This window comes from Simochromis diagramma, unplaced genomic scaffold (genome assembly GCF_900408965.1).
Source record: "Simochromis diagramma unplaced genomic scaffold, fSimDia1.1 OVJJ01000571.1, whole genome shotgun sequence".
NCBI classification, from domain to species: Eukaryota; Metazoa; Chordata; class Actinopteri; order Cichliformes; family Cichlidae; genus Simochromis; species Simochromis diagramma.
In genome coordinates, this window is record NW_024386885.1 from 1,508,421 (window position 1) to 1,534,736 (window position 26,316).

Consider the following 26,316-nt stretch of genomic DNA (forward strand, 5'->3'; position numbering starts at 1 on the left):
AGGAGAAACGTCTCTGCTGTCACTGCTGCAGCGGTGACAGCAGAGAGCGATGAGCATCAGCATCGAGCCGAGGCACAGCTGTAATAAGGAGAGGGTGGGGGTGCAGTTCTAGAAGATTCTGCAGGAATCATACGAGTGGACCCCATTTCACTGGTTTATTGTGGGAACTGTATTACTAAGCTAGGTGGCTAGCCTTCCCTGCCAAAGCCACAACCTGCACACAGTGGTGGGGACTAAAGGTTTTGGGGTGAGTTTTTTGCCCTTTAGTATTCATGCTTGCAGATTACGTGGGAATTTCAAATAACTGTAGACATGTCGGCTTTGCCTAACGCTGCATGCTAATAATAATCATAGGTGTCATTCTCATTCCTTTAGCTACCAGCTATTCAGCTAATTAGACGTCAACCGGCTGGTTATTTAGAGCAAACGAACTTATGGGCCAAGCGAACTACAAGAAATGTCAGCTATCACAACGTTAGGAATTTATCAGCCACATTTAAAGTCAGCTCACAACCGTAAATTAAACTTGAGGTTGACTTTTGGCGCAGACAGGCTAACCTAACAGCAAAAGATTTAGCTGGTTAGCGACTTGCTAGTTACGTTATAGGTCGTTTATAAGATGAGCATTGACGAGTCTAACGTCTGCGAACTACGCTCTTCACCCACCATCATCATATTCACACTTTCATAATCACATAGAGCGGTCATTGATGCTATTTACATTGTGACACAGTGAATTTGCCCCGTAGATATTCCGCTTATTAAGTTAGCTTTGAGCTAACGTTGATGCTAGTGGACGTTAGCCTGCCTTGTTGCCTGAATCATCATCAGCATCTCTTTGTTTTACGCTATGTTTGAATCTCCCATTTAATCACTGGGGTATATAATGTTACCCTCCTCATAAATGTGTTTATTGCAGATCCAATGACCGGAACAGACTGATTCATCCTCCTCACTGCAGAAATGTCAAGTAAGACACTGGGAGTGTTTGAAACAGTTAATTATAGTCAGGCTCTTTGTAGGTGATGGTATCTAAATGCATCAGACCTGGTGTTTCAGTTTATCCATGCGAAGTGATATGACAAGAGTTGTGGAAGTTAGATTGGACAGGACTGATTCTCATTTTTTTTTTTTTATTAATTTCTTTCCCGAAACAGAGAGACCATCCTATGCCCCTCCACCTCCCCCTGCCCCTACAACTGTAAGTATTCTCAAGTATACATCCACACCCATGGGTTTTTATTTAAAACCTTTCATTCTGTTTCAGCCCCAACTCCAGCCACCCCTCTGGGTTTTTTATGTCACACAAAATGGAGATTTTTATTTTGTTTTCAGGTACTGGAGGAAATCACAATCATTGATCAGAAATAAATGCAGTTTAAAAAATACTGGGAAAGACTTTCAAGTGGTATGTGGGATTTATAGCAGATTTGCATGTTTTGTCAGGGCCTTGTAGTCGCTCAGGTGCAGTGACAAATATAGAGCATATTTTATTTTTTTTAGACTTGGTCAAAAGAAAGCAATGCACGAAAAGTGGCACTGAAGAGTGAATGAAGAATAACTAAAACTAATAATTAATTAATAAAAAAAATTTAGTATCAGAGTACATCTTAAAGTAAAAGTACTCATTAAGTAGAATCGTATACATGATATTGATTGTATTGGATCATAATGACGGATTCACTGATATTCACACAGCGTCCTACACAAAACGTGTGTGAATCAGAAAGAGATGACCTATGGGTGCATCTCTACTGAAATCCAAGGAGCCAAAGTGCAAATAGAGCTACATGAGTGTACAAACACCATCATGAACGATCATAAAATCTCATTTTAGCTTCGTTCATGCATGTTGCATTCAAATAAAACATGTATTTGGTTTTCACGTGATTGCCGTAGCCTGTGTCGTTTCTGTGTACTTTGTGTGGGAGAACAGGGAAAGGTGGATCTAATGCTGAGAGGTAGTCAGAAATATCAAACTTACTCTTTGCTCCACATTTAGTTAGGATCCAGCTCACACATATGCAATAAAATGATTGCATCCAAAATATAATTGCAGTGAATAAGAAAGCAACATAGAGGAACACAGCATCACCCCCAGACATCAGTTTTAGTTTTAATACCTCATTGAATATGTTTTAAGTTTTGATGAGGAGACACTTAAGCAGGGTCCTGATTGGGTCTTTTCAGTCACACAAATAAAACCAGAATATTAGTGCTAGGCTCATATAGATTTCATGATGACATTTTTTTCCCCAAGATGTCCTCATGTGATACTTTTAGCAACAGTTCTACCAGATAAATGCAATTTAACATTTGCAGCGTTTGGCCTGTTTTATACTAAAAAATAATCTCATATAATAATAATAATAGGCTTACTGGCAAAAACAATCTTAACACAGTTACTTAACTTTAAAAAATGTTTGTTTGTTTTTTTAAACAGATTTAACTCTAAATGAATTTTGCCCAACATGACTCTAATTTATGCTTCAGGAGTAAAAGATTTCTTTTGAGAGGACCTATCAGAGTCTTCTGCTCTGAATCCTTAATTTTTTATATTTTACTAGCCGTAATTTTCAGCCTGTTAGTGCTTGTTGGCAGACTAAAAAGCCACACATAGATCAAGGCAGATATGGAACGGCACCAGGCTCAACAGTGAAAGTCTGTTTCTGATTTTACTGTCGTTTGCACTGCAGATGCTCTCACATAATTTTATTTGAGATGTATCTGTTGTTAAAGTAGCATTAATCACTTTGGGAAGGGGATAAACTTTATTCCTACTAGGAATAAAAATAATTCAGGAGAGGCAAAATTATGGAGACCAGAGGGGAAGAAATCTCCTCCAGCAAATTACACCAAGGATCTTTAGTATAGTTTGTGCTTGATTTTGTTTAGTCACAGAATGATGTGCTGACACACCACTGCTGTATTTTCCTATAGCACCAGCATGAATTCAGGTTTCTTTATTTTTGCATTTTCCCAGCTTCTTTCATTGGTTTCTTTATTATTTTTTTCGTTGTCTTGGGCTTTCCCCTCTTCTTCTTTTAGGTCATTTCTCATTCGTGTTTCTGTCTCATTTGTTTCCATCAGCAAATGCCCAACACCACCGGGTTTGTGGGGTACAACCCATACAGCCATCTGGCCTACAACAACTACAGACTGGGAGGGAGCCAAAGCAGCAACAGTCGGGTAACGGTATGAATATTAACATAGAAGAACAAAACAAATAAATAAAGGCAGTGACTGAAAGTATAAGGCAAACCAGAAAAGCTTGCTCTAGTGAAATGAAGACGCTGCAGATGAGGCCTTTGCAAGCTATAAGACTGACTTTTCTTTGTTTGGAGTAAATCAGATTAGACATAATTTTGCTTTCCTACAGTAGAAACTCATTCCGGTACTGAGACCGAATCAGAAATGATGCATACCATCCCAAACTCCCTCTGCTGCCTCCTTCATACTGCAGACCTGCTAAGAGTCCATCTGTGTCTATTCAAATCCCACCTGCCTTTCAAAGTCTGCATTTCTGACAGCCATGTTAAGTAACCCATGCCATCATGTTGCCATGGCATTAAAGACTTTGCTGCTCGGCATGGCTCTGGCTGCTGAGCAGTAATTTAGTCGCTGCATGCAAGCTGTGGTTGGCTGCCTCTGATAATGGCATTATGTCTCGCACTGAGCAAATCTCAGCTTAAGTGAGATTTTTCTATTTGATTTTTTTCCCCCCACAGTCTGCGTTGTTGCAGTGCACTCTGTGGGCTTTCTTCTTCTTGTTTATACCTCCAAACTGTCATCAATGCAATCGAGTTAAATGATAAGAAGCTCCTTTAATGGATCTTGTGTTTAAACCTGAACATAATCACCTGCTTGTAGCGTCACAAGCTTCAGCCTAGCTTAGCTATAGTGTTTCTGTGGATGCCTCGTCACTGCACAGCAGGCGTATCTCAAGGTGACTCTTTTTCCTTTCTTTACCAGAATTCCTCTGGAATAAATATCCCAAAGCCACCCAAGCCACCCGATAAGCCACTGATGCCATATATGAGATACAGTCGCAAGGTAGGTACAGTGTTTAACTGCTCCCTTTTGCATCATCATGTGCTCAGCTGGAAGAGAGGGATGCTTTGATTTGAACATAGTTTGCATAGTAAGATGTACATTTTGTCTTGGTAGTTGTTTATCGAGGTAGGTGAAGCCAGATTAAGCCAGGAATTACTTAGAACTGTCTACATCACATAGTGGGATTTCTGAGCTTGGAAATGCAGCTTAAAGCACACGGCCTCCTCTGGTTTGTGACCTCTCTGCAAAGAGATAACCACCTATAGCCCCTCCAACCCAACCCAACCCCACACCCATGTCTGGTTCTCATCACCAGGTTTGGGATCAAGTAAAAGCCTCCAATCCTGATCTGAAGCTATGGGAAATTGGGAAGATAATCGGTGGCATGTGGAGGGACCTCACTGATGAGGAGAAACAGGATTATTTGAATGACTACGAAGCAGAGAAGGTTGGTTGTTTTACAAGGGGTGTTTATGGGGTTTTTCCTGATGGGTGACAGTAGATGTGTCCCCGCTAGCTGTGGGTCCCTCCAGTCATCATTCCTTCCTGAATAAACCTCTTTCCTCATCTTGTCCTAGATACAAGGGTCCACATTGTTGTGTCTGCTTGCCTTCTCTGTTTCCTTGTCATTCCTTCATCTTTTCCACTGTAGATTGAGTATAATGAGAGCATGAAGGCCTATCACAACTCGCCAGCCTACCTGGCCTATGTAAATGCAAAAAGCCGGGCCGAGGCAGCTCTGGAAGAGGAGAGTCGCCAGAGGCAGTCCAGGCTGGACAAGGATGAGCCTTACATGAGTATTCAGCCAGCAGAGGATCCAGATGGTAAGGCCCCCTGGGCTCTTTAGAGCACTGCCACAGAGTTGTAATTATTGTAGCACGACCACACAGCGTTGCGAGCGCGCACACCCAGAGAATGTGTTATTCCCCCCCCCCCTCCTCCTATAGCGCTACAACCATTAACATCTTTGGTAATGGTACCTTTGAAACGCCATTTCTGCTTTCAAGCTTCCAGCCTGGGACCAAAATTTGCCTTTGTTTTGCACACGTGTTTACATTTTGTAGGTATTTTTGGCAATGGTTAAGACATAATTGCAAAATTTACATTCTTTGCTCTGTTGTTATAAAGCCTGACTGATGCACGCACACACACACACACACCATGTTAGACAGAAGCCAGAAGAAGACGTTTGAGTTACACCCACCTCAAGGAAATGATGCTTGTCTGGGGTCTGGCTGAGTTACAGTAGACGATAATGATGCACAGGAAAACTACAGATAAAACCGTTGCTATTTAGAAACACCCCAGACCATAAAAATGTCAAAGCTGGTATCCCAGTGGGCTTTGTTCTTAACAAACTGCACGTACAGCGACGATTAAATAAGATTTAGCTCTCCGGGTGGAGAGAACAGAGATCACTCTTTATTAAAGTCTTCGTGCACTTCTACTCTAAACATCAGTTTGTTGCATCGTTTATGAACATTAAAATGGGTATTTTTGAGGTGCTGTGGTTTGACTCTACTAGAAAATAACCTGAAACAGTGTTCGACGTGGAGACCTTACCTTTTGAGAAATATCCCACACATTAGTGAGACGTCATTTGTGATCATAGAGAAGCTTAATGCTCTCACACGGCATTCGGAGTGGTAATGGTTTCCTGTTTTTGTGTCTTGAGCACCTATGTGGCAAACGACATTCATTTCTGCTCTCTGGAAAGTTTCAAAAGGTGCACACAGAGGTGCACAGCACCAGCAACCTCAGGTGATACCCAGTGAGCAAGGGCGAAGCTTGCCACAACAAAGTCAAAGCAAGTCTGCTAAATGGAAAAATGGCGAAAACACAGGTGGATTGTTGTTAACGGGTAAGAGTAAATGGATCTCTTTTTAAACATGTATATGGAGTATAAAAATACACTGTTTCCAGCAGAATTGCACTGTATTTGTTTCTGTAATAAAGTTTAGTCCCTTTAAATAAGAAATTACCACAACCAGTAGGTTCCTCAAACATCCCTGCAATAGTCCCTGCTCTTCTCTGAAGCCTCGGTGAACTCAACAGCACCAGGTCTCCACCTGCTGCAAGGCCTGGTTTGTGGGGCCATTGTTCTCGCAGCGGATTTCCAGAGCAGAACAAGAATGACTGCTTCAAGCTGCAGTTTAAGATGTTGAAGCTGGAGTCTGTCCGACGGCAGGGGGAGGGATTTAAGATGCTTATATTAAGAGCCTTCAATAACCTCCAATGTGTAATCATACATCACGTGAAAACTGTGACTTTATCATTGTCTCACATCGTTGTAGAGCAATTCTGGCAGAGTTTCTTTACAGCTTTGCTTCAGTTCATTCAAGTTTGTGGGCGCTGGTTAATGCACAGGATCATGATCAGGTTGAGGTCTGGACTTAGACTGGGACCACCACCATGCATCTTCATTCTATTTCAGTCATTCTGTCGCAGATTTGCTGCTGGACTAGGGATTTACTTCCTGTTTAGTGGCTGAAATCGGGCCAAGCTTTAGTTTGACTCAAGAATTTTTTGCGGTCTGGTCCCGTGGCTGTAAAAAAAACAAGCCCAAATCATCAGCCCCCTACCATCGTGCTGACAGTATGAGGAGTTGTGGTGGTGCTCTGCAATCTGATCAAACGTCTCCACTTTGGTCTCATTATTATTATTATTATGTCTCGTGGTTTGTTCAGATGCAACTTTAGAAACTTAAGAGAACTCTACCAAACAAGCCATACTTGTTCCGTCTTCTTCTAATTGCACTACGATTATTATGATTAGATTCAAAGATTCAAGATTCAAAGCGTTTATTGTCATACGTACAGAAGACATAGCGTTTCTCTGTGCAGTGAAATTCTTCCTTCTTGCTGTCATAAAGACAAATGAGGATAAAAAAAAATAATGGAAGATAAATAAGTGAAGACAAGTGAGGTTTGCAGATGTCGACGTAGATGGATGTACATGTACGTACGCTGATGATTGTTACTATTATTATTACTACTACACACTTTAAATTTTCTCCTCCGCTCATAGTTCACAAGGTTTGTACCATAAATATGCTACTAAAGCTGGATTAATTATTTATTTTTGCTAATCCGATGGCGTTGGAGCTGTGGTAGCAGATTGGTGGTCTTAACGTTGGCTGCTGAAACTATTTTTCATGCATTAAAAATATAAACATAAAAGTAAGTAAGTAAGTAAAAACATTTTATTTTCTGTGTTGTAGACTTGATGTGGCAGTCATGTGACAACACACTGTGTTTTAAACAGGGGAGTATTAAACATTAACGAGTTAAAAAACAAAGCAAAATAACAGATGTGAGATTATGTCGATTAGAGTTTCTGGATGTCGGTTTTAAATCGTTTTCGATTAATTGGCTAACTCTAGTCTGAACTTGGGGTGAATTTGCTGGGAAGTCGACCCCTGGGAAGATCCTGAACACACCTGAATGCTCCAGACCAGCAAACTTCCAGTGGTGGTTACAGTTGATTACGATCAGTTCATCAGGGCGCATGATTAGCAGAACCTGGCTACCACTTTATGCTCTTACTTTCTGTGGAAGGAGTCGGTGGATTCCATAGAGTCCTGTTAAAACGCTGTTTCACTCGACCAAATTTCAAGTCCTGCTAAATGTATATGTCACTCTGTGCCAGGCTGTGTGACATATTACAGTTGATTGTTAACTACCCATCAATCCATTTTCTTTTCTTGGCTGCTGATCGAACCTACGATCACAGGGGATGAGACTGTTACACCCTGACTGTATTATTAATCCATCAGTGTTAACTATTTAACTTACTTAATAATTAGTTTAACTACTTAATATTTGTGGTGCTGACTAGCAAACCTTGACTGGTCATGCACGTCATCTCAGAACCTTTCTAGGAACAAGTCTTGCCAGTCAACAGACATCATTAATTTTAACGCATTATTCAAAAATTAATTTAATTGTGTTCTTAGTGGGAAACAGTCACATCTGATTAAAAAACACATTTTAAATGTCAGAAAACTTTTCAAAGCGTTTTCCACCTGGAGGTCTATGTACAACTCAACAGTTTGTGGTCTAATATAAATTTCCCCACACAACCACAGTTTGTTAATTGCTGAGCAGTGAATACATAATTTACTTTATCAGTCAGCGTGAGCTTGTGAAAGCTTTGTGACATTTATGGTTAATTTCCACTCATCTGGGCCCATAAATCACTCGCTGTGCTCGTATAGAGGAAATGTTTTGCATACAGTGCAGTCTTGGGATAGGTTTTAATTTCTAATGAAAATCTCTTAGGTGGCTTTAACAAAGCCGTGCACATGCACTGCTGCACTTTGACATCTTAACCTGCACTTAAACATCTTATACACACTATTACACACTCACTACAATTACAGGACTCTACACACTGTCACTTCAACAAATGCCACTTAAATGCTCATTGCACAGTTTTGCACAAACTGTATATACCAGCTTGTCTTAAATTCTCTAAATATTTAATGCATTTTTCTTCATTATTATTATTATTATTGCTATTTTTCTGTTATTTTCTTCTTAATATAACTGCACACTTTCTATATGCTCATGTAAAGCTGAGGAGCACGAGCCAAAGATTTTCATTATGGGTAAATGTTGCTACACTGCTTATCTGTACATGACAATAAAACTTGAAATTGAGCGAATAGAAACGACGGTTCAAGTCAAAGCTGCAATCGGTGTCAAAGATGCTTTCAGGATTTCTGTGCATTTATTGGGAATACATTCCCAAATCAGTGGTAACAGGGTAATTTAGCATGAATATTTTCTTCAGGCTCTGTTTGTAGGTTTTTACCTTAATGCACAGTCGTCCTGTACTTACAAGACAACACAGAGAAACGTTTACTGATGAATGTAAATTGCAGAGTACGGCTTAAAACATCTGTCCACATACTGTGGGTTATAATTGGCTGCCTGTGCCATTCACCTACTTTGCTTAGGGATGTGTTTGGACATAATGGCATATACTTAGCTCGAACTCTGTATAAATATTGAGCCATATCCTCCGTATGTTTACGCCGTCTTCATACATGTTTGCGTGATTCTGTTTGTATTGTTTACGCTGGTTTTTTGCTGAAGCCTCTTTTGCTTTGCTTTCTGAAAGGCCCATAAACGTGTACGGCAACAACTCAGATGAGTTTCTTGTCTTCAGATTACGACGACGGGTTTTCTATAAAGCACTTGGCCGCGGCTCGTTTCCAACGCAACCACCGTCTGATCAGCGAGATCCTCAGCGAGAGCGTCGTCCCCGACGTGCGATCCGTCGTCACGACCGCTCGCATGCAGGTCCTCAAACGGCAGGTCCAGTCCCTGATGGTTCATCAGGTAGGATCAAACTGGGATGTTTAAACGCTCACTGACGGCTCTGTTTTTATCAGCTCGTTAATTCCTAACTGTGGTGCCTGCGTGTCTCGTTTCCCAGAGAAAACTGGAGGCAGAGTTGCTTCAGATTGAAGACCGCCATCAGGACAAGAAGAGAAAATTCATCGACGCCACAGAGTCGTTCACAAACGAGCTCAAAAGGGTACGGCGTCTTTTACATTGAACTCTGTCATTGCCTACTTGCACGCAAGCTTCACTTTGCGTGACGTGTGCAGCTCTGGTTATGGGCCTTTCTCCATCTGCCACGCAGGCCCAAGCTGCAGCTAACTCCATCCACATGTTCTGGCAATCATATAGCTGTCATCATTCACAATTTGTAGCCTCCATTATAACTGTTATTTTGTGCAATGGGCTGCAGTGCCCGGTGTGCACAACAGGTGGCGCCATTTATATTTTACAGAGCTTGTTAAAGACAGAACAAGTCCTTAAGTTGACAGACCTGCTGTAGGTGCTCCCTAGACAGCTGTGACATCACATTCAGCCTGCACAAACATGTTAACACCAGAGTTATACTGGTCATGTTTTCCAGTAACTTTTTGTTTCTGTTTTGTTCTTTCTTAGTGTGTTTAGAGCGAGTGTGTTTAGTTTTCACCAGTTTAAGCTTTACAAGTATTAGAATATAAAGGAGGTATGATAACAGGAATTCAGGATACAGATTACAGTACAAACACAACACTTTGTGAATACAGTCAACATCCTGAGTGTCAAAACATCTGCACCAAAGGCTCTGTGACCTGATCCGTGTACTTTCTAACAAGCTGTAATTTTATTTATCCTGCACAGACTTGTTAAAACCACAACCATCACAGGCTTATATTTTCCAGTGAGAACGAAACAGAAATAAAACCTTTTTTTTTTTTTTTTTTTTTTTAAATTCCACAAGTTATGATTGAAGAAGTTCAAAATAAACAAAACACATTTTGTGTCGGCGGCTGACGTCCTAAAAGACTGAAACCAAGGAAAGTGCCTCAAGATTGTTTTTTTTTTTTTTAGTTTTTAAATACAGTGTTTCAGTTTTTGTCAAAGTTATTATCTTTATTTCATTTTGCTCAAAAGCTTTCAGGTTTAGTTAACTAACCTTTCAACTCCCATTCTGAGTCATATTTAACCTTCCTGCACTATTTACTGAATCAACCAGTCTTTTCACTTGAATTTGAAGCAACTTGTACATCTTATATGATGTTTTTGAAGAAACAAATACAATTGACTAAAGACATTTTGCAAAGTGATGCACAAAGCTAACCACATGAGCCGGACGTTTAACACAATGGTACAGGTGTTATATTTTATGCATGGTAGCGCAAAATTCGGGCGTCGCTAATCATGTTGATGAAGCACGTTCAGGGTGCGCAGGAAGCAATGGATGGAAACCGTCTGAGGGGTAGGGGGTGGGAAGAGGAGAAAGACACAAATCAGTAATTTCAGATGCAGTTTGAATAAAGGTCATAGAGTGTGTTTTTGTGCATGGCATGAAAGAAGTAGTGTTTAATGCGAGCCTTGTATGACTTGTGCTATGATTTATTCATGAAAGCAGCCACTTTTACATTCCTCATTTACTTGAGTCATACTACAGAAACATGTGAAACATGTTTAAAACTACGATTTACTGCATGCACTGTTCTGTTTCTCTGCTGCTTCTCTGCCACACATCATAAGTACATCACGCTGAAAAGAGTGGTGGGTGGAGGACAGCCACATGAGGTTGGAAAGTCCTGATTTAAATACCCCGAAGAGCATCGTAGAGAGTGTGTAATGAATGTCAAGTACTGTTGTTTTGCCTGTGTGTGTGTATGAGAGAGAGAGTTCTGGCAGCGTTGTGTGGTTTATAGAAGAGATAAAACTGTTTTGATGCGTTTGTGGTTTCCAAAAAGAAAATTAGGTTTGTCTTTACAGTTCTGAGAAAACAGTCAGAGGTTTCAAAAATAACTTATTTATTCTACATTTGCTGTTTGTTGTTTTCAGTTGTGCTGCATGAAGGTGGAGGTGGACATGGAGAAGATTTCTGCAGAGATTGCTGCAGCAGAAGAAGCAGCCCGCAAACGGGTGGCAGAACGTGAGAAGGATGCAGGAGATCGAGGTGCAAGAGAGGCCCCGACCTGCGTGCTGGCAGAGGAAGACAAACACATTTGTGCAACACATGGCAACAAGCCCCAGCAAAACTCTCTGAGCGAAGGCAGCAACAAGGAAGGCGAGGAGACCGAATCCAGCACTACAGACGCACCAGGTGAGCAACGCTGGACGCTAGCCATGGCTTGTGTCCAGCGCAACACTCTGAGCAGCTTAATCTGTGGTTTAATAGCCCGGTTTAATAACACGTTTATATTCTGTGTTTCATATATTTAGACTTTTTCAGACTTCTCAATCTAATTGAAAGCTCATCCGTCCATGATGAAAGCAGCCAGTCCCTAAACTCCAGGTTTGACTGCAGCAATCGAGTTGTAGGCAGTCCAACAACCTGAGCTGCGGGACACCATCACCCTGCAACGATGGTTACTCAGTCTATCGCAGTGATATACACATATCTGTTTTTGTCAAAAGTGTACACTGTAAAGCAGGTTGTCGCTTTTGGCTCTTCTAGTAACTGAAGCCTTAAAAGCGGTGATGTAAATGCTGTGAGAGAGGGACAGCGTCCGTCATCATGCTGCAAAGTTTACAAGTGATGTCAGAGGCTTAAAGCAAGGCAAGCATGCACTTTGTGTGTGTTCAGACAGCTGTGCCCTTTGCTCATTCAGCTGCACCGTCTCTGTGTCAAGCAAACAAAAATCTGCTTTAAGGTTGTCAAACAGGTGTTTCACATTGACTTTTTTACCTTCACGAGTTTTTAACAAGCACTGCTGACGTCAGATCTCTCAGTTTCCTTTGGTTCCGCCTGGGTTCACTGTCTTGGTCTATTTTAGTAGCAAACAACAGTGTAACAGTTCCTTGATCAAGTTCTGCACCAACAGCTTCGCCCTTCCTGCTGCACCACTGAAAACTGCTACCTTCATTCATGAGCCTCCCTTCAATATGAAAATATGTGAACTGTGATTGGAAATGCCATCCCTGCCCCAGAAATGCTGGTTGGAAGATCGACTTAATAACAACAAATACATTTCTTTGATTCAGGGAAGCCAAAGACCTCAGAGGAACCTGAGGCCCACCCCGGCAGCGAAGAGGGGGCGTCAGAGGACAAAGAGAGCGTCCCAGAGGGAGCCATGGAGGAGGGAACCAGCGACAGCAACACGGGTTCAGAAACCACCTCCGCTCAAACGGAAGACGCCACGACTAGCGAGCCAACAGAGGGGCCCAGCAGGGCGCGAGCAGCCCACTGAGTCCGGCAGCGGGCTGCGTGTGAACTGTCAGGCTGTTGGCCGGGCTGCTGCACTCTGACGATTACAGATATTGCACAGTGTCATCTCAGTTGTCAAAGCATATGAAGAGCATTCAGATGGGCTCGATGTTTAACAAGCCTGAGGCCGAGTTCGAACACTAAGGCTCGCAGACACACTCTGAAAAAAAAGAAAAGAAAAAAACAAAACCTGCACTGGAAGCCGACAAAGCAATGATAAAATCAATGGCTGCTAAATGTGCCACAGAAGCCCATGTGAAAGCACTATGTATTCTCTCCACAGACTGCGTTGCCATTTGGAAGAACCCATACACGCCCTCTTCAGCACATACTGAAACATATCTTTAGCACTCTCTATGGCAGAATCCTGACTGTCACAATTCGACCGTCACACGAAACAAACATTGCTCAGTGTTATATTGAACTTTGTGTTGTTGTGTCATTGTTGCTTTTCTTGTTGTTTTTGCATGTTTTTTAAAATGAGTTGTAAAGAGTGGAGCCAAGTGACCATCTCCTCGGCAGGAGAATATTTGTTTACTCTCTGTATCAGTATTACAGTGGCAGTATTGTCTCAGGAGTTCGTAGTCATTTAGTAGTAGCTATTTTTGTTATTTATTATCAGCTTTTTTTTAAATTATATTTGTGTATCGGTTGTCCTGGGGCCGGCCCAGTCCATCCGTGAGTATATCACATGATCATCAATGCTGTACAATGCTCGACTACCAGTGTTCTCAAGTTTGCTTGCTGTCAATCAAATCAAAAGCAGTATGCTTAGAACATTTGTGTGTTAAGATCATTATTGTGGTTTTCAACAGAAAGCCTTTAAATGTACCGTAATTGTGTACACAGTGTAACGAGGTTTGCTTAAACATGGATTTTCATAAAAAGAGCTTGAAGAACATTCATAAACATGCAGTCTTAAAATGAATTTCCTTTTGCATATTTATACCAATAAAACTTTTCTACCCTGAAGGAAACCGCTCGCTTCATTTTTACCCCTCGGCCACAAAAGGTCGTCGAGGCTTTGTCGTCTCCCTGCCGGGCAGGCGCGTCCGCACCCGAGGTTGTCAGGGATACCTCCAGAACGAAGCATAGTAGGACTTTAGATACCATGGGGGTATCTGCTAAAAATCTCAGACAATTTTGAATCTCAATGACCGTGGCCTAAAGGTCAGAGTTCAAGTTTTCTGAAAATCTTGTTAATGCAATGACTTGAGAACAAAGCAACAAAGGTCTTGATGTTGAATCAACTTTTTGGGAAAGCAGCACAGGATTTTGAAATTAATACCGTAGGTATATTTGCTAGAACAGCGGTCCCCAACCAGTCCGTGAGTGGTTTGGTGCCGGGCCGTGAGAATTGAGGCTCGGGTGTGAAATTCATGGTTTTCAGGGTCTTTACCCGTGTTGTAGTTGTTTCTTATTTTGAAAGAAATATTTACGCGTTACCATAGCGACCAGGGAGGAGGATGTTACTCTCAATGTTGTTGGTTGTTTCAGGAGCACGCTGCTAATAAAGTTACACAATTACACAGTGAATTCACGTTTATTATTATATTTACAAAATACCACAGTTTTTGTCTCGGTCGTATCATTTTATTTTGTTGTATTTATCCGCGACACCTTAAAGGCCGGTCCGTGGCGCAAAGAAGACCGCTGTGCTGGAAGGCTGAGGATATCGCTGGCTGCTGCTGGGATTTGTTATTATGCTTCAGTGAGGGTTGCATTGACAATCCAACACAATGGGCAGCACATTGAACACATTTTATAAGTGGTCAGAAACTTGTAAATAACTCATGAAAGAATAAAGTTACGTTGAAACCAAGCACACCATTGTTTTTCTTGTGACATTACCAATAAGTCTGATGTGTCACGTGGCCCTCTTCTTATTGAAAAAACAACAGTTGTATCCAAGATGGCCGACTTCTAAATGGCCACCATGGTCACCACCCATCTTGAGGAGTTTGCCCCCTCACATATACTCATGTGCCACAAACAGGACTTTAATATCACCAACCATTCCCATGTTATTACGCTGTATCCATATAAATGGCCCACCCTGTATATTTGGGCTTCAGCTGTATTGAGCTACTAAAACAGCCCAATTTAAAGCCTTCTCTGCTCATTATTTTTTATTTTCTTTTATACTCTGCTATCTCTTCAAAGTTAACAGTAATCCTTTCTCTTGTACTTAGTCTCTCCAGTATAAACGATTGGTTGACTGATTTAAGTGGCTTAAACCTGCATTCTTTCTGACGACCAGGAGGGGGAGGGGCTGCTGGGACTGTGGTGGCAAAAAAAAAAAAAAAAAAAAGGACATCAGGTTATACAGAAATTTATAGAAAAAGGGAACTTATGTTTAAGAACTTTAGTTTTTTGTATTATTAAAAAGGTAATTCTGTCATTTCCATTTGTAATTAGAGTCAGAAAGGATATGCTCATTAGCTAATGGCTAATGATTTGTCAATCACAAGTAGAGCAGATTGAGTAGAGAGAAAGTGGCAGCTTGTAGTGACAGACTGATTCAGCTCCACAGGTACCAAAAAACATGCAATAAAATCTTTATAACATTATTTAACAGCAGGATTCTCCATATATAAACAAAGTCAATTCTTGTCTTTCATCATGTGCAGCCACTTCTTGTGCATTAATTACCTGTATGAAGGTGTGTGTGTTTGTTTCTGATTATTTTGATGTTTTTGTTTAGCTTAAACAAACACACCAGATATTTTTGAATTCATCTGCACGCTGCTTTTAAATGCCTTACTTAAAAGCTGTACTGTTTGATGACAGTACTGTAAAACATTCATGGTGCAGAAATAAGAGCTTCGCCATGGCTCACTGCACTTGCATATATCATTTTCTCCTTTGCACAGTACAGGTAAGGGAAGTGGGTAACATGTGAAGGAATTGTTCTGATTTCCTCTTCCTGTTTTTCATAGCAGCAGTACCCATCATCCTGTTCATCTCCGATCCTGGCACAGTAGGTGCTTCGAGTAATGCCACAGATCTGGCAGGAGATTTAAATCTTTGTGCAATGATTTGTAAGGTTTCAGCCTCATAAGATTGGAAACTAATCACCATCTGATTGACAGATCTGATGGTTTCAACGTGAAAGATGATACGGTGCATTGTAACATGCCACGTTTGTACTGTGGTTAGTACTGCCTCAAGTGAAAGCAACAAACCACAATACCGCAGAGAGACAGGTGTGCAGAAAGCTAGTGCAGATCTTGAGTTTAAAAAAAGCAGCTCTGTAGGGTTTCACCTCATGTCCAGCATTAGCCCTGAATGTCACAGTAACAGCAGCAAATGTCAATGAAAGCAAAACTATCTTTCAGTATGAACACAAAACATTCAGAGAATTCATCTGTTTCATTCAGCTCTAAGCAAATGCTGATTATTATCAGGTCAAATACGTGTTAGCTCTCAGATTAGTATCTGCCGACTGCAATGTGTAGCTTTTAACTTCAGGCACAGAATCACTCAAGTTCCTCTGAACTAACATTTGAGATTTTCACAGTGCTTTACGCATCGACACCTACGACTTCTCAGTTAGATACAAGGAACAAAGGGCTGTGCAAAGAAATGTCAATGTTGGCTAGTAGTGTTAACAAATAATTCAACGTGATCAAAACCACCAAACCTGTGCTTTCTTTTTATTCTATAGATCATGTGTAGTGTTACATGGTAGAGTGAAGATTTTGAAGAGGTTATAATCTCTTTATAATAATAATAAAGAGTTGTAGTAGGCAGGTAGGGGTGTGTGTGAGTGTGTGTGAGAGAGCGTTAGGGAGAGAGAAACAAAGAACACCAACTGGCACACACCATCGTAGCTTGAACTCCATCTATATTTCATATGATATCACTGTGCCATTAACTGAAGTTAACTTTTGTGACATGTGGTTTCACTTCACATGTGGTGGTTACCACGTGATGTGGTATCAGGGAAAAAAATTCAGAGACCTGTCAGTGAGAATGAAGGGAAAGCACCATCAAATAGACAGATCTGCGTGTGCAGCGGCTTCACCTACAGTGAACTACCGTCAGCCAACATGACTCCTCTCAGAGGTGAGTAGAGCTTAGAAACGTAGTTAAAGGACGTTTGTGTGCGCTGTGATGAATGAATGAATAAATGCAGACAAAAAAAAAAAATATCAAAAAGATTGTGTTTCTTAGTCAAAGGAGCTTGCAAAGAAAAGCGTCTGGACTTCTTAAGAAGAGTCCAGACGCTTTTCTTTGCAAGCTCCTTTGACTACGATGACCTGGATGACTGAGAACCTTCACAGACATTGTGTTTCTTAAATCTCACGTTTTATATTTTAAAACTAATGATAGCTGCTGTGGCCGTTTCATCTACTATTGAACACTTAACATGGACTTGCATTTTTTTAGTGTGTTAAAGCTGCTTTTTTAAATACTAGAGACTTTGATTCAGCAACTTTACAACTACCTGCTTACTGGTGGTAAAATAAAATAATAATAATTGCCTTGCATGGTTTGTTCTAGCATATGTCTGTCGCAAGGTTAGATAAATCACAAGGTTGCATTTGGTGTAATAATCTGGGCAAAGTCGAATGTGGATTCATCCGCTGCGACAGCCCCTTGGGAAATAAAGGAGCAGCTCAAAGTATCATTTTTGAAGAAGCCCAAATTACTAAAAATACACTAGTAGCATTTAAAAGAACTTACATCAACAATTAGGAAATAGAAGCAGATTTTATTGCAGTTGGTAACACTTGTCTTTAGTTTTAAATATTATCAACATATCAGTAATGTCACAATCTATTAAAAGTCTCATTTATCTTAACAGCTTCACTAATCAGATTTGTGAGTACCACAAATAACTTTCATAAGAAAAAAAAGAAGGAACGGAGTTTTCCCCGATGGCCACATGATCAAAAGCCCCGAAAACAGATTAGAAAAGATAAAAGATGTAGACCAGAAGGGGAAAAACTTCTGAAACAGTCTATGATTGTTTGGCAGCAATAAAGAGTCGTTGCAGTCAAACAGTGAAAACAGTTATTGTCAAGTTTTTTACAAGCATAAAATCCCACACATGTAGACAATGTAACAATAATAGAAGAAGAAAAACAAAGAACCAGCTGTTCTCTTATTTACAGTTGGTCACCACAGCAGATGGATCTGCTGTGACAAAAATGTGACAAAGGATTTGTGTTTCTTCCCGAGCTTTCAAATGTTAACCAGTACTATACTAATAATACTTGACAATAAAGCCAAATATCAAATTTCACTCTGGGTTAAAAGCTGACAAATAAACACGAATTTCATGCGTGTTATAAAGGAAATCACCCTAATACCACCAATTAACTAACTTATTTTGGGTTTGATAGCTTGATTAGTTCAAAAGATGTGATCTGTACCACGCACGCATCTGCTGGATTTGTGTAACTCCAATGCAAACTGTTAGTCATGTGCAGAAATACACACACACATGCACATAGTGAAATTGTTAACGAACACATTTCCTTACAGACGGACAAAAATAATACAATCCAGAATAAGTAGACCATTTTTGAGGTGTCCAGGCCCAATACAATATTAAAAACTAATAACACCCTTCTTTGAATTTTGAAGTAGAAATTTAAAGGTCATTCAGCCCTTTATGGCTTGAAGACCAGTTGTATTATCTGCATAGAAATACATGTATATGGGTTTTCTACTAAACCTCCCTTGCACAGAAGCTGAGGAAGTCCAAAACTAACGTTTGAGCATCTTGAAAAGTCATCGTTTATATGAACACTAAGCTTGTCTCCACAGATCCTATTTCTAAAATAAATAAATAAATAATCTACATTTGTTTTTCAGCTCTCCAGAACTTTCTGCCGACTGTGCTGGTATGGTTAATGACCTCTAAGGTAAGAGAAACACCTCACTGAAGCTCTTCTTCCAGCTGTAAATATGTTTGGGATAAATAGTATTTACCGAACCGCAGTCTTCCCCTGTGGTACCAAGTGCTCCCCCTCCCCCCAGGAAGTGGTGGTGTAAAAGTACAATGTACCAAAGGCAGGTGGCAGGTGTAGTTTTGTCTGATCTGCTCTGTTATTTTACTTCTTTCATGTGTTTTTTGCTCTGTTTTTGCAGCCTTGCTTGTCCGACGATGGAAACTACACAACCACTACATTCACAGATTACAGCTTTTCCAGCCAGGATTATAGTGACTTTCCTGAACTCTGTAAGAAGGACTCCAATCGCCAGTTCCGCTTCGTGTTTATGCCCATCCTTTTCTCCATCATCTGCTTCCTGGGGCTGGCAGGAAACATGCTCGTCATCCTCACTTATATCTACTTCAAGCGACTCAAGACCATGACCGATGTGTACCTGCTCAACTTGTCCTTCGCAGACCTGCTCTTCGCCCTGTCCCTCCCCTTTTGGGCAGCCAACTCCATGGTAGAATGGGTGCTGGGTCTAGGGCTGTGCAAAGCCATGTACACCATTTATAAGGTCAGCTTCTACAGCAGCATGTTGCTTCTGTCCCTCATCAGTGTCGACCGCTACTTTGCCATCTCCAAAGCAATCTCTGCTCACCGCCACCGCTCCCAGGCAGTGATTATCAGCAAGTTGTCATCAGCTTTGGTCTGGGTGTTGGCCCTGATCTTCTCTGTGCCAGAAATGGTGTACACCACCATCAATAACAAAACCTGCACCCCTTTCTCCAGCACCACTGACCCACTTCGCATCACCGTCCAGGCAACTCAGATTGCTTTGGGTTTTGTCCTTCCTTTCTTGTTTATGACCTTCTGCTACAGCAGCATCCTCAGGACCCTTTACTATGCTCGTAGCTTTGAACGGAATAAGGCCATCAAGGTGATTCTCGCTGTGGTCGCTGTCTTCTTGGTCTTCCAGACGCCTTATAACGTGGTCCTGTTTTGGAGCACAGTTCTTACAGCACACGGAGTATCGAACGACTGCAAATACGACAACAACCTCCTCTATGCCACTGACACGACCCAGAGTTTGGCCTTCCTGAGGTGCTGCCTGAACCCCTTTGTTTATGCCTTTATCGGTACAAAGTTTCGTTATGACCTCCTGAAACTACTGAAAGAGTTTGGCTGCATGAGCCAGGAGAGGTTCTTTAGGTATACCTGTGGGAGGAGGCGGAGCTCAGTGCCCACTGAAACTGAGACCACCACCACATTTTCTCCTTAAAACAGCGTCCGTGTGGAGGAGTCAGCACCTTCAGCCTAGTGTTACACACCTGCTTACAAAGAGCTATGGACAATATCAAAGCATATGTTTTTATATGTAGATAGCTTAACTGGGACTTTTGTGGAGGACTGCACAAATAAGCTGAACTAAATTTGGCTCAATCTTAATTTTATGTCGCTGCTTGAAAAAAAAAAGAAAGTCTGAATGACACAAATGGATTTCCAGATGTTTTTCTGCTCTCCTTGTTTTTGTATATTTGTTCTAAGGTAGAATATTTCAAGATGTTTGTGATCTTAAAGAAAAATGTCAACAGTATTAAACACCTTACCACACAGTGTTACAAAAAACAGAAAAGTGCATTTTTAGTTAAAAATAGGTTTGATATACACAGAAGTTTGATCTACATAGATTCTTTTTCTTTTTATCACCTGAGTTTATTTCTGTCTGTATCTGTTAAACAACTTTCATGATCATTTTTGCATTTGCTACAATGTATATTATTTCTGTCTGTTTGTGCTTGTTATTCAAAGCAGGGTATATCAAAGCAAACTAAAGCCAGCTGTGTACCTTTTATTTGTACTTTTCTCTGCCATTTGTAAATAGCCCAGATTATCAAAACAAGATTAAATATATTAAAACAAGATTTCAGGTGCACTTATTACATCAAAAATAGCAATGGCATATTCAGAGAAATTACAATTAAAAATGTGCACTTTGTCATACTTCTTAAGCTAGCTGCACAGGATCTGTTGTTCTTTTTTGTCCTGTATATAGTGTTCCAACACTGGAAGCTCACATTAATCATGGTAATCCCTGCGAGCTAAAAGCTCAGGCTTCAGACGTCTCAATCTTTGCACTCACCTGCTCTCCGATATCAGTTTGCAAGGGGCAGCCAATCAGAAAAAAGATGATGTCAAAGCATGATTCAGATAGCGTATGAAGGTCTAGGATAAACACATAATGCATAGAATAAATAAAGATTATTCTGAATTTTGAATCATGTAAAGTTACTCTAGTATCTACAGTCGTAAAATAATAAAAATATTAAGTTGGAGATTAGTTTGACTATTTCTTATGCAGGGCAGATAAAAAGATGAGTTGAGACAAGAGATACTTTATCACAAGAGTTGAGAAATGAATATGTTACATAAGCCAATCAAATTAAAACAAACACACAAAAGTGATGAGATCAATAAATTTAAATATGCCAAAACAAGAAGCTTAAATCCAATCTGACTGAAGGTACTGAGGTGTGAGATGTGCCGTATCTGTCCCTGTAGCACTAGAGCAGCAACTGATTTTGGACTAAAAGTCTAGTAAGTTGTGCAGAAGGTGGCGAGAATCCATTAACTAACCACATCCCTTCGACACAGCCACAATTGCTGCAGCTGCAATGATTTACTGCTTTAATTACAAATACAAAGTATTAAGTGTCACAGTTAGAATGCAAAAATCAGATAAGGGAAGGATTCCTGCTAAATTTGGAAAGGATACAATTCATCACTCGTTTACTCAAAGTTCAGTTGAGGATAGAAAATAAAAAAAAAAAGAAACAAAAGAAAGACAAAACAGATGAGTCGACAAAGAGTAACACGGGGCTATTCATGTACAGAGGGTTGATTAAAAAGATGCACAGCTGAAAGGAAAGAGAGAGAACACTGACATTTAGGACAGCACTCACAACCACAAAGGAAGGAAAAACAAAGTCAAAATAGAGCAAGACAAAACAGAAGACTAACCTTCAAAATAAAACGGGGAAGTAACAAAAAGACCCACACCAGACGTGGTAACAGAGAGAGAGGAGAAGGCACTGACGAGACGAGACAAAGGAGGAACATAGTGGCAATTACTGAGGGAACTAAAACTACTATAACTAATAATAAAAACCAAGACATGAATCAAAACATCACATAACCAAAACTCATCAGCGGAATAACCATGAAGTATAAATTGGAATTAAAGAATCCGTAACGAGACGAAGAAATCGAAATCCACGACACTGAGTGCGATTACAAGGGTTTGTGGTTTACACAGATTTTCATCCGTTAGTGAGGTAGGTGGCTCTAACACAGGGGTGGGCAACTCCAGGCCTCGAGGGCCGGTGTCCTGCAGGTTTTAGATCCCACCTTGGGTCAACACACCTGAATCAAATGATTAGTTCATTACCAGGCCTCTGGAGAACTTCAAGAAATGCTGAGGAGTCATTTAGCCCTTTAAATCAGCTGTGATGGATCATGGACACATCTAAACCTGCAGGACACTGGCACTCGAGGCCTGGAGTTGCCTACCCCTGCTCTAACATGTGTTAGGATGGTTTAGTGCAGGGGTGGGCAACTCCAGGCCTCGAGGGCCGGTGTCCTGCAGGTTTTAGATCTCACCTTGGGTCAACACACCTGAATCACATGATTAGTTCGTTACCAGGCCTCTGGAGAACTTCAGGACACGTTGAGGAGCTAATTTAGCCATTTAAATCAGCTGTGTTGGTTCAAGGACACATCTGAAACATGCAGGGACACCGGCCCTCGAGGCCTGGAGTTGCCCACCCCTGGTTTAGTGCGTGACGCCACCAGGGGTGCCACTGGGGATCTGGGGCCCCATGGAAAAAACATATCACTTTGGGCCCCACCACTTTAACAAAGGAAACCATGGTAACATATAACACATTTTTATTTCAGGGAAGATTGATGAGATATATGCAAGTCATATTTTACATTTTCATATTTTTTATGATAATTGATAAATTAAATTTTACTTTTTCAGTGATTGGTGGCTTAAACCAAATACATATAAAATATATGTAAGTTTTTTGGGATGGAAGTGAATTTCAATTCTCATCTATAAAATTGGGTAAAAGAAATTTTTACTGCTTTAACATAAAACTTAAATAATCCTTCGATTATGAATTTTCAAACAAAATATAGTGAACTAAAATACGTCTCTGTCCTGAGAACTGGTGGAACTCAAATAGGTTTTAATTGGTTTCAGCTTCCTGAAAGCTCTCAGCACCTGCAACAGTCATAAGACAGTGTGGAAAATAAACGCAGAGTAACACACACTTCTCCAAAAACGTTCTATTTAAATAGTGTGTAGAATGCAAATATTATTTCCCAAGAGGCCTCCTGCAGGTGAAAACACTTCTTGATGTGAAATATCTCACCTGTTTCTTCAGATATCAGGGCCGGTTCAGTGTCAGGGGTATAAGGAGTTGGGAGTGGGGCAGCTAAGCCTGAGCCACAGGTTTGATGTGTTTGGCCTGGCAGCAGGTCAGCAGGTAAAGTACAAAGAGTCTGCCTGCGCCGATTATATGTTAGCTAAAAAAAAACAAAAACACATGATTTTCTGTTAGAAATGAAATAAGTTCACTAATCCAAGGAAAGTCGAGCAGGTCGAGCAGGTTGGGGAGGAGAGGATGTTGTCTAAGCTAACATCCATCATGGACAACACCTCCCACCCCCTGCATGAGACTGTACGAGCTCTGAGCAGCTCGTTCAGCAGTGGACTTTTACACCCACAGTGTAGGAAGGAGCGCTACCGCAGCTGTCAGACTCTATAACACAGTTTAACATGGCTTACACATCGCTGGTTTAACTAACATATATGTTTTTTTAATTGCTGCTACTCAATTGCAGCTTGTTTGTACACTGTATACTTCACCAGGACCATTCCCATTCCCCCCCCATTTGTATACATATGTCTGAACATTTTATACATCTGTATACAGTGGGGCAAAAAAGTATTTAGTCAGCCACCGATTGTGCAAGTTCCTCCACTTAAAATGATGACAGAGGTCAGTAATTTGCACCAGAGGTACACTTCAACTGTGAGAGACAGAATGTGAAAAAAAAATCCATGAATTCACATGGTAGGATTTGTAAAGAATTTATTCGTAAATTAGGGTGGAAAATAAGTATTTGGTCACCTCAAACAAGGAAAATCTCTGGCTCTCACAGACCTGTAACGTCTTCTGTAAGACGCTTTTCTGTCCCCCACTCGTTACCTGTATGAATGGCACCTGTTTGAACCCATCATCTGTATAAAAGACACCTGTCCACAGCCTCAAACAGTCAGACTCCAAACTCCGCCATGGCCAAGACCAAAGAGCTTTCGAAGGACACCAGGAAAAGTATTGTAGACCTGCACCAGACTGGGAAGAGTGAATCTACAATAGGCAAGCAGCTTGGTGTGAAAAAATCAACTGTGGGAGCAATCATCAGAAAATGGAAGACATACAAGACCACTGATAATCTCCCTCGATCTGGGGCTCCACGCAAGATCTCATCCCGTGGGGTCAAAATGATCATGAGAACGGTGAGCAAAGATCCCAGAACCACACGGGGGGACCTGGTGAATGACCTGCAGAGAGCTGGGACCAAAGTAACAAAGGTCACCATCAGTAACACACTACAACGGCAGGGAATCAAATCCCGCAGTGCCAGACGTGTTCCGCTGCTGAAGCCAGTGCATGTCCAGGCCCGTCTGAAGTTTGCCAGAGAGCACATGGATGATACAGCAGAGGATTGGGAGAATGTCATGTGGTCAGATGAAACCAAAGTAGAACTTTTTGGTATAAACTCAACTCGTCGTGTTTGGAGGACGAAGAATACTGAGTTGCATCCCAAGAACACCATACCTACTGTGAAGCATGGGGGTGGAAACATCATGCTATGGGGCTGTTTTTCTGCCAAGGGGACAGGACGACTGATCCGTGTTAAGGACAGAATGAATGGGGCCATGTATCGTGAGATTTTGAGCCAAAACCTCCTTCCATCAGTGAGAACTTTGAAGATGAAATGAGGCTGGGTCTTCCAACATGACAATGATCCAAAACACACCGCCCGGGCAACAAAGGAGTGGCTCCGTAAGAAGCATTTGAAAGTCCTGGAGTGGCCTAGCCAGTCTCCAGACCTCAACCCCATAGAAAATCTGTGGCGGGAGTTGAAAGTCTGTGTTGCTCGGCGACAGCCCCAAAACATCACTGCTCTCGAGAAGATCTGCATGGAGGAATGGGCCAAAATACCAGCTACTGTGTGTGCAAACCTGGTAAAGACCTATAGTAAACGTTTGACCTCTGTTATTGCCAACAAAGGTTATGTTACAAAGTATTGAGTTGTATTTTTGTTATTGACCAAATACTTATTTTCCACCCTGATTTACGAATAAATTCTTTACAAATCCTACCATGTGGATTCATGGATTTTTTTTTTCACATTCTGTCTCTCACAGTTGAAGTGTACCTCTGGTGCAAATTACTGACCTCTGTCATCATTTTAAGTGGGGGAACTTGCACAATCGGTGGCTGACTAAATACTTTTTTGCCCCACTGTATACTATTTTCGGTTGCTTATGTTTCTTTTGCTAGAAGAGCTGTCTAACACCCAAATTTCTCATTCGTGGGACAATAAAGCTTTATTCTACTGTATTCTATGAGTTTAATTTCCACCCATCTCACTTTGCTTTTCTGAAAAACATACTTCAGTTTTAACTGAGCCATTGTATCATCTCTAGTGTTCAACATCAGCCACCTGGACCAAACCAAGTCAGGGTTAGAGCTGACTGGAATTCATTCTTTGTTGCCATAAAGAAAAGTAAACTAAAGCTGGGAAACAAATATGTTTCTAAGTACCTTGTGAAGCAAACGTTATTCTGTCAGTCACAGGCCCTTAGAGTCACTTTTCTCCTCCTCACTGCGACCCTGGACATCACAGTGAATTAAACTAGAAAAGCTGTTTGATTACAGCACAAATCACAACTAGGATCGCTTTGTAATGATTAACTAACACAATAATGCAATACTGAAACTGTAACTCCCATCCTGCAACGTCATCCACGCCAAGCTATATGAAGGGGGATGAGTCTTGGTACACCTGGACAGAAGCGGCAGAATGCCAAACAGCCAACTGTCACACATCAGTGAAAGGGGACAAGGTGAGAGACACTGAGTGATCCAGAAACCACACACAGGCGTTAATAATCATTCCTCGGTAGATTTACCTACTGCAAAAACTGAAAGCTCTCTTAGTCATTTGAGCCTTTACAGTGAGTAAAGCTGTGCTTTTAAGACAGTCAAAAGCACCGTGCTGCAAAGGATTTATAACAAGCTATCAAATCCAGAATGATGTGGAGGTAAATATATAAATAATGCTCAACGAGTTTTGGGAACACGAAGATCAAGAAATGAATCAGCATTTTTATAACACTCTTTACAGACAACTTAAAGGCAGGTTAACCCATTAATACACAGAGCACGTCCTTTAATAAGGAATGATGATACTGCAGTGGTTAGGTGTAGTAAGGGTGGGCAGGAGTCAGAGTGCAGGAACATTTTGGAGCGGCCCAGAAGAAATCACCTCCTTCTGAATGTCAGCA

General features: G+C 41.0%; 2 protein-coding genes and 1 long non-coding RNA gene across 7 annotated transcripts; 2 read left to right on the top strand and 1 right to left on the bottom strand.

The window, feature by feature from the left end:
- LOC120734592 (SWI/SNF-related matrix-associated actin-dependent regulator of chromatin subfamily E member 1-like) lies at positions 1 to 13,755 on the top strand. 5 transcript variants are annotated; one of them, XM_040033469.1, is made up of 11 exons: positions 8 to 247; positions 920 to 970; positions 1,158 to 1,201; positions 3,091 to 3,195; positions 3,973 to 4,053; positions 4,370 to 4,501; positions 4,706 to 4,877; positions 9,226 to 9,398; positions 9,496 to 9,597; positions 11,418 to 11,679; positions 12,561 to 13,755. In XM_040033469.1, the coding sequence occupies exons 2-11, from the start codon at positions 964 to 966 to the stop codon at positions 12,764 to 12,766; spliced, it is 1,284 nt and encodes a 427-aa protein (XP_039889403.1). In that variant the 5' UTR covers positions 8 to 247; positions 920 to 963; the 3' UTR covers positions 12,767 to 13,755. The 5 variants fall into 5 exon arrangements, with proteins under 5 accessions (XP_039889406.1, XP_039889407.1, XP_039889405.1 ...); XM_040033470.1 differs by having other exon boundaries at positions 3,091 to 3,189; XM_040033472.1 differs by lacking the exon at positions 4,370 to 4,501 and having other exon boundaries at positions 1 to 247.
- Positions 7,313 to 26,175, bottom strand: LOC120734597. Its single transcript, XR_005696043.1, has 3 exons — positions 26,162 to 26,175; positions 22,369 to 22,373; positions 7,313 to 7,808 (listed from the first exon to the last, which is right to left on the bottom strand). It is a non-coding gene; the product is annotated as an uncharacterized LOC120734597 (long non-coding RNA).
- Positions 15,105 to 21,004, top strand: ccr7 (chemokine (C-C motif) receptor 7). The gene is made up of 3 exons (XM_040033474.1): positions 15,105 to 16,851; positions 18,610 to 18,659; positions 18,886 to 21,004. Exons 1-3 carry the CDS (start codon positions 16,698 to 16,700, stop codon positions 19,948 to 19,950), a joined length of 1,269 nt encoding a protein of 422 aa, XP_039889408.1. The 5' UTR covers positions 15,105 to 16,697; the 3' UTR covers positions 19,951 to 21,004.
- Positions 26,176 to 26,316: the final 141 nt, after the last annotated feature.